Here is an 11722-nt window from a genome sequence, read left to right on the forward strand (position 1 = left end):
TTCTTTTCTGCTGGATGTGGGGGATGTTCTAGTGACAGTTAATCCCTGAGTTCCAGGTTTTATTATTTCTGTTTGGATAGAATTGGAGAAAACTAGTTTCCCTCAATTGTGATAAAGATTGTTTTGAGCCATTTTAATCTCAAAAAGATTGTGTTGAGCAGTTTTAACCTATTCTATGCTTGATGATTAAAACCTTCCTCCCCCCAAAAAAATTTAGGGTTTTACTAATAACCTGAGAACTTGAAAAAAGACTTTCCTTCAAGGTTGCCAGTGTTTTCAAGTCTTGAATCTGCAAGAGTAAATGTGCTAGTATAAGTGTAAACACAAATAACCTTTTAGTGTGTGTGTTCTGTTTTTTTGTCCTAGGCACTCTGCTACTCATTCTCCACAGAAATCTCACCAGTGTGGCTACTGTGAAAAGACCTTTCACAGGAAAGACCACCTAAAGAATCACCTTCAGACTCATGACCCTAACAAGATGGCCTTCAAGTGTGAAGAGTGTGGCAAGAAGTACAACACCAAGCTAGGTTATAAGAGACACTTGGCTCTTCACGCTGCCACCAGTGGGGACCTTACCTGTAGGGTATGTGCCCAAGAGTTTGGCGGTACTGAGGTTCTGTTGGAACACCTCAAAAGTCATGCAGGGAAGCCAGCTGGCAATATGAAGGAAAAGAAACATAAATGTGACCACTGTGAGCGTCACTTCTATACCCGTAAAGATGTGCGGCGTCACATGGTGGTTCACACAGGCTGTAAAGACTTTCTGTGTCAATTTTGTGCCCAAAGGTTTGGGCGGAAGGACCACTTGACACGCCATACCAGGAAGACTCATCCACAAGAACTGCTAAAGAGCAGGCTGCAGAACGGTGAGTCAGTGGGTCTCCTTGACCAGCTTTTTCCATACAGGCTGAAAGAAGATGCCAGCATGCTGTCTTCTCTTCCTGAAAGGGTCTCTGTGCAGAATGGTATTGTGAATAGTTCAGAATCTGAGGAATACAACTGTTCACATCTTCATTCCCAGCCAAGCTTACAAACTGCTCTTCCTCTTGAACCTTCTCCTCAGTTGCAAAGGATGGGCTGCACAGACAGCCTTCCAGCGGTCCATCCCACACCGTGTTCAACAGCCGTCCCTACCAACCTGAACCTTCATCAGCCTAATAAATATGACCTTAGTTCTACCTCACTTGCAGCAGGATCCCTCAAGAATCTACCAATAAAAGTGGATGTTAAAGGTTACAACGTGCATCTACTCGAGGACCTGCCATTACCAGAACCTCAGTCTCTGCACAAAATCAGTATGGAAGAGGATTCCTCAGGGCCTGCAGGGGATACTAACAAGTACCCAGTGCACAAAGAGACAGAGGCAGCAACTGAAACTACAGGCCTGCCTTTCATGGATCTCACTCATGTGATGAGTTTCTGGCAGCTCCCACCAGGTGACAACCAGAACACTATTGGGGACTTCACAATGGCATTTGGCCCAGAGGAACCATCACACAGGCTGAATGGCCTCGGCCAACAGCAAGGTCTTCAGCTAGCAACTGGTGGGATGGCCATAAACCAGCTGCATCATTTTCCTCGCTCCTTTCCATCCACTACAAATTCTGTAACCTTGCCTCATTTTCACCATGCTTTCAAGTAACTATCACCCTGTGTGTGGGGTTTTCCTTTTTTTTTTTTTTTTTTTGAGACTGTGCTTCTTACTTAAATCTGTTAGGATGGGGTGGTTTTTGGTTTTGTTTCGTTTTTAAGAAAAACTGCCCCAAATGTTTTCAAAGCACATTATGAACATGGTAGTTAAATTCAGGATGTTAATAAATAAGAAGCTCTATTTTTCATACTACTATTAGTTTTTTTAGCATATGACAACAGTAGAACTAACGTATTTCCCTCAGCTCCCTCTATATTTTTGTTGTTACCTTTCATGCAAACATCTGAATAAATATCTTCAACGATAGAAAAGTGTCATAACAGGCACAATAAAACTATGGCTGCTGCAGTAGGAGAAATATGGTTAGGGTGAATGGGAAGAAGGGGGAAATCACAGAAAAATCATTTTAATGAGCCATAAATCACAGCAAATGTGTACACATAGCAAATGTAACAAATGATTAATCAACATCACATAGATTATTGTTAAGCATTTAATGAAGTTTATTAATCTTTAATTTAAATCGGAATCATTCCAAGAGTAAATCTTACCTCCGTGGTTCCCTTTTTTCAAATGAATATCATCACTATTATGATTATGTTTAACTAGATTTTGTTTTCTGACACGCGATTCAGCTGTGTGCATCTCATGCCTTTTTCCTTGGGCTGGAGGTTGCTATCACTTCTGAATGACTATGTAAGAACTGCTGTCTTGTATATGTGCAGTTTTCAGAATGGAAAGTGAATTGTTTCAAAGGTTAGAACAAAACTTTACTTTTCATTTAGAGCCAGATCTGCCAAGGTATCAGACACTGCTTTCTCTCTCTCCAGTAAAGCACTTAAACATTTGCTTAAATTTAAACATGTTATCCTGTTGGGTCAACAGCTTGATTAATTTAACCTTTAATAAAATATAGTGCTTCCTACCTAAGGGGCCTTTATTCACCTTTTGTTGATAAAAATGGCCTTTGTTTAGTCTGGGAAATTAATTAATTATTATTAATATTTAATTATTAATAATTAATAATTATTAATTGTAACTTTCTGAAACATGGGCTTTCAGAAAGCCAACCCTGGCCCAGGAGAGCCTGCGCCCAAGCAGGACCTCTCTGGGGCCAGAGGCATGTCCATGCACTTAAGGGCTGTGGTGGTGAGCTGACCCCAGGCCAGGGTCAAAACCAGGGTCAGAACCTGCCTCACAAGTGCCGCCTGAAATTAGCGGGTGTGATAACAGTTCAGGCCATTTTAATCACAGGATTTTTCTTCAGTAGCGCTGGGACAGCTGCAGTTGGACTTCCAGCCTTTGTTTTTTCCAAACCAGAACCATGGGGACTTCTGTTTTGTTTCCTGGGGTAAATTGTCCATGAATATTTCCAGTTGACAGTTTTGTTGGTGTGACAGTCCTAGCACTTGAAGCATGAATGAGCAGAAATTGCAAAAATCACATTTCCCGGTAGATGACATTATCAAAAAAACCCAAAAAAACAAACCAAAACCAACAATCACACTCTTCTCAATTTGGTTTCTTACCTAACCCTAGTTTAAAAAAAAAGAATAATCCTGGCTTTAATGGATGATGCAGTTACTAATGGATTCTGTTGCTGCTAAAACGAACACAAAATTTCTGAATCTGAGTAAATTCTCAAACCCCAAGGGCTACTCTCCCATTAAATCCAAAAAGAGTTCATAGTACCTAATGAATATTACAAATATAGCACAAAACAAGCATGTTCTCTTCTCCCTCATTAATCACAGGAGTGTTTTCAGACAGCTTCAAATAAAAAATAGTTTTTAAGTTATTTCGGATTTGATGTTACTGAGCTACAATGACATTTTACTACTACAATGATCCAAATATTCTTAGAAGTTTATTGGAACTTGGATTAAGGAAAGGTTGTATTATTACAGTTCATGCAAGAATATGTTCTGCAGATACAGTGCTGAGGGGTGTTTTTTGTTATGAAAATTTTTGGCATAAGGCAAACCAAAAGGAATCTTTATGATCATTCTTGTAATGGCAACAGCAAGAGGAAGAGCAGGTACTGCACAGTCACACCCAGTTAAGAGTTATTTAAATTATGAGTTCCAGAACAGAGAAAAGATTGTAATCAAGGTTCTACAGCTAGGCTCTTATTTTCATCTGGACTTGGAAAGGTGTGTGCATATTCACTTACTGCATTGTTTTCCTTGTTTGTGCAAACTGTATTCACTTGACTTCATCCAAGCTTATGTACCTGTAAAAAAAAAAACAAACCAACAAACAACAGCTAAACCACAACAAAAAAAAAGACTCAGTTTTGTAGCATTGCCTGATCATACACACATTTTGTCATTTTGATTTGTGCTTTTATAAATGGTGTAAATAATTATTGAAATACTTGTCCTTGAATTAAAATGTGATGTTGAGAAGGAATCATTATGAAAACACAGAAACTGGCACCCATGTTCTTTCAGCTGTCTTTCAGCACTCTGTAGCAAGGTGCTTGAGCTCTGAGCTGTCAAAAGAGGTGCTGCTGCCTGACCTCAGCCTCTTCTGAAATACGGAAAGATGATTAAGCAGCCGTCATCAATGCATATCTAGCTATGGGTTAAAGACCAAGTCTCATTCAAATAAAATGAAAATTGCCACTTTTGATGCATTTTAAAATGCTTAAAGAACACACAGTGATGGTGTTGGCAAGTAAAACACAGAAGCAAACCTTAAACATGTAATACTGCAGCTTTAACCTGTCAGCCTATTCAAGTTTCTTTTTCAGATTCTTGACATCATAAATGTAGTGAAAGCTGAGGACGTCTCATCACAAAGGAAAGCAAGCTATTTCAAAAAGTTGTATTTTCAGAAAAATTGTTTTAAAATTCTCTCAATTGAAGAGATATAAGATACCCCAGAGTCATCTAATACTGTAAGTAGGGCTGGACTTTCTCACCACTTTTGCTAGGGGGACCTCTGTGACCATTTTTGAGAGGCCTCCAGTAGCTGAAGCTGAAGAATGCTTTGTTTCTAGGCAAACAATTTTTGGGGGCTCAGTAGACCAGCCTGGTGTCGGCCTGAATATCACATTGCTTAAAGAGTGATAGTTTCCTTTTGGGGCAGTGCCAAGGGAAAAGTGTGGAGACAGCAGCTCTCCCTAAGCTTATCTGTGGTGTCTGAGAGGATGGAGCTGCAGCAGGCGGGCAGACAGGTCTGATTTCAGGCACTGACAGGGGAGAAGGCAGCAGGAGCTGCAGGACGTCTCTCTGGTGGCACTCATGCAGGGCTGTGACAGCACCAGTGTGAGGAGAGGCAGCCTCATGTACGCTAGGGGTGTGGTGGGGGAAAGCAGCAGCCCAAGAAGTGTCCAATCCTCCCTCCTCTCTGGCACATCCAATTCCTCCTCTAAATGTGAGAGGAGAATCCAAGGGCAGAGAGCTGGCTTGGAGAAGGTAAGATAGACCATGGAATGTCAGCTAAGAGATGAAACATAATGGTCTGGGAGGTCTTAGGACATTGTACCACTCATCCTCATAGAGAGAAGAATACTCTTTTATCTAAACTCTACTTGAAAATCTGTAGAAGCAGAGCAGTATGTGGTGATAAAACAGCAGAATTACTATAATCAAATGATACCATCAAATAATGAAATTTAGTAAACATTTGGTCTCATACAAAAATGCGTACTCATTTTATGAAAGAAAGGCATGTAAACCTGCTGAAATAATGTCAAGAAGCTAAAATTATACTACATGGAACACAAGACTGCATCTTCTACGTAAACACAAGTAGTTCTATTGCTAAGTTCCCGTCCTCTATCAGAAACCATGTTAAGTTCTTTTTCCTTCAGTTTTATTTACCAGCTTTTCCTGTTGGGACTTTCCATTTTCTTAATCACTGAGTTGCTCTTAATTCCAGAGAATTTTGCACTGCCAGTCTGAACTATGATGATACATTCCAAATATTAATGATTGGTTCATTTCTTACTAGTGGAATTTTTAAAGTTCTGTTCTTCAGTACACTGTTTCTGCCCTTATATTTTTTGTAAGATACTGGAAACTAAGCTGTGAAATCAAACACTTTTATACTCAGACAGAAAATAATGGAGGGACACACACACAACAAAAATACAGTAAAACTTGCTCTAACTTTTGAGGATTCATTCTTTTTTGTTGTTAAAGAAAGCAACTGTGGTAACATTGCACAGGATAGTGGGGAATATGGGGTTTTTTTCCCCTCTTCTTTCTGGATTGGAAGAAATGCTTAGCAGCACTGCTTTAGTATGTTGTGGACAATGTCATGCCTGCTGTTTCTAAGAGTCTAGCTGTAGGACTCCTGTGTGTTTCAGTGTCATCCTTTCTGTATTTATCTAATCATTATTGGCTAGAGCCTAAGTAGAGTTTAATGAAACTCTGTAAAGTTTGGTATTTCCTGTTGCTGTGTCCAACTACTTTTCATCTTTGTTTACTTAATAAGTATTTAATAGGTAAGAAAATTCTTTATGGATTTTAATGGAAAGCCTTAATGAAAATTATTAAGCTAAAAAAACCCTACATGTTGCATCATTGAAAGTTTATGCAAGATGATCCAAGGCTGACAGTGGATCGAGTGGCCAAAAAAATAAGAAGGGGTATGCCTCCACAATATTTCTGTCTTATTAATCAATTTCTAAAAGCAATTAAGGTGTTTAATGCAAGAATGAGATTTGGGTTTAGTCTGAACTTGAAGTGCATTGAAGAAGATGCACAGTATACATGACCATTTATCACATATCAATCACTATCATTAATCATCTTATTGTTTACTTAAAGATTCTATTAAATATTTACATGAAATTCCAGAATGTTCACTTGTCTTGTTCAATATATCAAAGCATTAGGGGGAAGGAAAAAATCACATTACTGGATCTTTCTACATTTTGTTAAACCATTGAATGAACCCAGGGTAATAGCCATCCCCTGCAGGCAATCATTTAATTAAATCTTGGCAACTTATACAAATACTCTCACAATCAATGAGTTTCAGTTTGCTTGTTTTATTCAACGTGGCAGCTGTAGAACTTTAGGCAGAAGTGGTACTGAAAAATCGCGTTGCTTAAGATCTTCCATAACATGTCAGAAGAAAGCCTGAACACATCCTCGCCGACCAGCCACTCTATCTTCTGTTGTCCATTTGCGGTCTAAAAGCAGCAACAAGCCATATACTTGCTATTTCCTATTATAGAAACAGCTTTTATATTTTACTCCATTTTATCTAAGAAAATGAAACCTCTATCCTTGGGAAGGTGATGGAGCAGTTCATCCTGAAAACTATTTCCAGGTACATTAAGGGTGAGAACATTTATTTACACCACTCAAAGCCAGTTTCTCACATTTGCTTTCTCAGCTAAAAAAGTGCTCTTGAGTAGCACTGAAACTTGCCTGCACAAAGTGCTCTGTAAAGCAAAGCCTGTCGAAGCTCAAGTTTTATAGAAAATGCAGCAGCTGCCAACAGCCCAGCACCTGCAAGCTCACCCAGGCCACTCCTTTCCACAGTTCCACTGTTCTTTATTTTGGATGCTAGTGTGGATGCCTGTCCTGCGGACTGCTGGAGGCAATGGCTGTCCCAAGCCTCTGTATACTGACTACAACTACAACCCCAGTGATACCTGGACTCGCCAGTATCCCTGGGGAAAAGAGATGTCTCCTCCCCAAGCCTGCCAGGCCTCAAGTTTCAGAGTTCAGTGGCTGAACTTTGAGAATGGTGATGGTATCAATAAATCCCTGTTGCTGGTCTGCCAGACCCTGCATGATAACCATGAGAGTAATTATACTGTTAACATAGTCACAGGTACATAGTCACAGGTAATCTGGGGAGTGGAGAACACCAGATAAGACCACTAGGTACTGACAACAGTTTTTCCTGCAGCTGGCAAAGTCACAGAGGTAGGTGGAGCACCATGCCCTTTGCAGTCTTCCCCACAACTGAAGGTACCCGGCACTGACCAGCAGCAATCAAGGACAGCAAAACTGCACATAGAAGAACCCTGCAATGACTTTGAACGTGAGACTCTGTTCTGTGCACATTTCTCTTCATGCCACGCTCCAAGTGCTCTCACAAGCTCATCTCCCAGGCTCAAAATACCTTGCCAGCTACAAGGAATAATTCATGGCCACATTTCCTGCTGGGATCTCATATTCTGCAGCTGTATATGTGTCACAGGGTGCAAAATGCTGATCACCTGAGCCATCCCTTGGAGCAACAGCACCATGACCACCTCAAACAGGGGCTGGAGGCCTTCTTGCTGCTCTGAAATGGGTTTGCATGGCCCAAGACAGGAACCCCACTGACTGCATAGTCTGAGGAGCAGAAGCCCAAACATCATGGTCTGGGAAATTGTAAGAGCACAAGATCTGCCAGAGAGGTTTGCATTATCAAGCAGCAAATTCTCTCAAGATGCCTGTTACAGCAGAGCACATTCATTGCCTACCTGAGATGGGGCTGTTCCAGATGAAAGAACATTTAATTCCAAAATTGATTTCTCAGTAGCCTACACTGGGGGCCTGAGGAGCCCTACAAAAGTTTCAGTGCTTCAAATAATACAAAGAAGCTCATACTGCAGCAGGATATATTGAAAAACACCTGAAAGACAATGCTGTCATTGGTCACAGCCAGCATGGCTTCATGAGAGGAAAGTCCTGCTCATCAAACCTGAATTTCCTTTTATGACAAGGTAATGCACCTACTTGATCAAGGGAAGCCTGCTGATGTAATCTTTTTGGATTTCAGTAAAGCTTTCGATACTGTCTCTCACAGTATCCTTCTGGACAAGATATCCAGCACACAGCTGGATAAGCACATCATGTGTGTGGGGGGGGAGCAATTGGCTCACAGTCGAGCACAGAGGGTAACAGTGACATCAGATTGGGGACCAGTCACTAATGGGGTTCCACAGGGCTCCATCTTGGGCTCTGTGCTCTTCAACATCTCCATAAATGACTTGGACACATGACTGGAAGGGATACAGTTTTTGCAGATGACACAAAACTGGGAGGAGCTGATGACTCCCTCAAAGGCAGGGAGGCCCTGCAGAGAGACCTCAACAAATTAGAGAACTGGGCAATCACCAACCATATGAAGTTCAACAAGCAAAAGTGCCGGATTCTGCACCTGGGACAGGGCAACCCTGGATGTACGTACAGACTGGGGAGTGAGATACTGAAAAGCAGTGCCACAGAAAGGGACCTGGGGGTCCTGGTCAATGGCAAGTTGAATCTGAGTCAGCAGTGCCCTGGCAGCCAGGAGGGCCAACCGTGTCCTGGGGGGGCATCAGGCAAAGCATCTCCAGCTGGTTGAGAGAGGGGAATGTCCCGCTCTGCTCTGCACTGGAGCGGCCTCACCTTGAATATTGTGGGCAGTTTTGGGCACCACAATATAAAAAAGACATTAAGCTCTTAGAGACTATCTGAAGGAGGGCAACAAAGATAGTGAAGGGCCTTGACGGAGAAGCCATATGAGGACCAGTTGAGGTCACTTGGTCTGTTCAGCCTGGAGAAAAGGAGACTGATGTGGGAGACCTCACTGCAGTCTACAACTTCCTCATGAGGGGAAGAGGAGGGGCAGACACCGATCTCTTCTCTTTGGGGACCAGTGACAGGACCCAAGGAAATGGCCTGAAATTGTGTCAGGAGAGGTTTAGGTTGGATATTAGGAAGAGGTTCTTCACCCAGAAGGTGGTTGGGCAGTGGAATAGGCTCTCCAGGGGAGTGGTCACAGCACCAAGCCTGACAGCATTCAGGAAGCATTTGGACAATGCTCTCAGGCACATGGTGTGACTCTTGGGGATAGTCCTGTGCAGGGCCAGGAGTTGGACTTTGATGATCCTTGTGGGTTCCTTCACATTCAGGATATTATGTGAGTCTGTGATTCTGTGATATTGTATATCACAAAAGCAGTCAAGGCCCTTTTATGTTATAAAGTTGAAATAAAAAAAAATAAATTCTTACCCAAACTTTCCTGAAGAATTTTTCCCGGTAGATATACCCAAAGATTTTCCAGTTTTCTTCAGTATTTCTAAAGAAGTCTCTGCAGATCATTATTTAAAAAATTTATTGGCCATAAATCATGATAAACTACATAAATTCAACATAAACTCCAGAAATATAGGGATCAAAGATACTGATACAAAGAGGAGTTTGTATTATCATTCACATATTATACTACAAATGATCTTTAAAATAACTTTATAAAACATCTTCTAAACATAGACTGAGTCATGATTACCAGCAGCAATGGGTTCTAGAAAGTGCATTATATAGAGAGAACTGCTTTAGGGAAGTGGTGGTGTTACTTTTAAGGCTAAATCAACAAGGGCAAAGTCATATGGAACAAACAACACACTTCATCTAAATGGACCTAAGAAAAGGTAAAAATGATGGAATAAATCTTGAAGATTAAAGGCTACAGAGTCCTTTATGGGACAGAATAAACCTCAAACCCAGACTGTATATTTTAGGTCTATATAAATACTTCTGTTTGAGGACGTCTAATTGAAAACACTAAGTCCCTCCTCAGGACCCAAATGAAAACCTCTGTGCATACACTCCACACAATGGAGCAGGATAATGACCAGGAAAGCCATTCAATATCAACAACATTCACTTGGAAACTGTTGACCCTTCTCATTTCTAACAAGTATTGTATGGAAATGAGTTTAGGATTTCATGTCAAGACTTCAAAAAATTCCCACAAAAAGTCAAAATTTATAGTTCGACATTATTCTATCAGAAAACTGGATTCCAAAGCCTATGATCTGCTTTAAAAATGCCTCACTTGCCTCAAATATAACGGAGTTTGATATAAGAAAAATCATAAATAGGACTAACTGAACTCTACCTAGGCTAGATTTTTCTGTGTTGGCACCTTTTTGTACTCTCTCCAGAAGCGATAACACAGCAGGTGTTAATGTTGGAGTTTTTCTCTGGGTCAATGGCTGCTTGTCCTAGTAAAAGAAGATGCACAATCATCACTCAACTCTAGCAAGGAGGTTATGGAGCCCAGTGAAAACTCTCCAAATCACTGTTGAAGTAGTGCTAGGAAGGAACAGGAAAAAGGTCCACCCTCTCTCACCTGGAAGTCATTTTTCCTGCCCAAAACAGGTGAAAGAGTAATAATATTTTCAAACATCTTTAACAAAAAAAAACCAAAAACAAAACCAAAACAAAACAGAAAAGAAAATACCCAATACTCTCCTAAAGGAACAGTTTACCTTATAAATGTCCTATAGCAAAAGAGGACCTCACTTTAAGAGACTGATGATTACCTTCACTTTTCTGATCCCTCAAAGGGGCTCAGCCCTTTGGCCTTGTGTCTAATGACAAGGGAACAGCAAACCTCCCAACAACAGGGAGCCCTAAGGGACAGGAAGAGCTTTCTTCATGTATTGCAAAAGTTGCCAGTTTTCCGCTGCCCTACAGCAGAATTACCTGGAATTAACCTGGAATCCAATTGCAGAAGAGCCTGAGGAAATTGTCCCAACTTTTTTGTACTATCATACTCTGTCACTTTTGCGTCAGACAAAGGGCTCCAGTTATGGGCAACTCCCAGCTGACATTCAGCATGTACCTTGTTTAAAGAGTTTTATATTCATATGGGTCTTTACTCACCATGAAATTTCACAGATCTGCCTCCAGGACCATGCAAATGTGGCTGTGTGTACTTACCAAAGCCTGTCCAGGGATCTTTGCAGTATGGTAGACAGCTTGTTCTTCAGAAAACTCCATGCGCCTCTGTGCTGCAGCCTCACCAAACCTCCGTGAGCAGTGTGGACACTGAATGTAGTCTGACCATAAAAAAGGAACAGCTTGTGTCACACTTTATACAGTACAGGAGAAGAACTGCCCTGCCTTACTGGAGCACTCAAGATGCAGTTCAAAACCTGGCTCCACCAGCAGGTAACCATGATGAGTTCCCATCAGCTCCCAAAGTACAAACCTTGGAGAACTACAAAAACTTTGTCTAGAAAAATATTTGGGATCCTAAAATACGTGCTTATGGTATTAACCCAGCAAACAGTAATTGCTTTCAGAAATAAATCCCTGTGGATTAATAAAAGCAGATTTT

The 11722-nt window shown here is 41.1% G+C and overlaps 1 protein-coding gene across 1 annotated transcript in view; it reads left to right on the forward strand.

Moving 5' to 3' along the window:
• The window catches only part of PLAGL1 (PLAG1 like zinc finger 1), a 54626-nt gene extending 43801 nt beyond the window's left edge, over positions 1–10825 (forward strand). Inside the window, 1 exon segment of the mRNA XM_050316206.1 lies at positions 367–10825. Within this exon segment, the coding sequence (XP_050172163.1) occupies positions 367–1642 (1276 nt within the window). The 3' untranslated portion in view covers positions 1643–10825.
• The last annotated feature ends 897 nt before the right edge of the window (positions 10826–11722 follow it).

This window comes from Myiozetetes cayanensis, unplaced genomic scaffold (genome assembly GCF_022539395.1).
Source record: "Myiozetetes cayanensis isolate MyiCay16 unplaced genomic scaffold, myiCay2020 scf2-11, whole genome shotgun sequence".
NCBI classification, from domain to species: domain Eukaryota; kingdom Metazoa; phylum Chordata; class Aves; order Passeriformes; family Tyrannidae; genus Myiozetetes; species Myiozetetes cayanensis.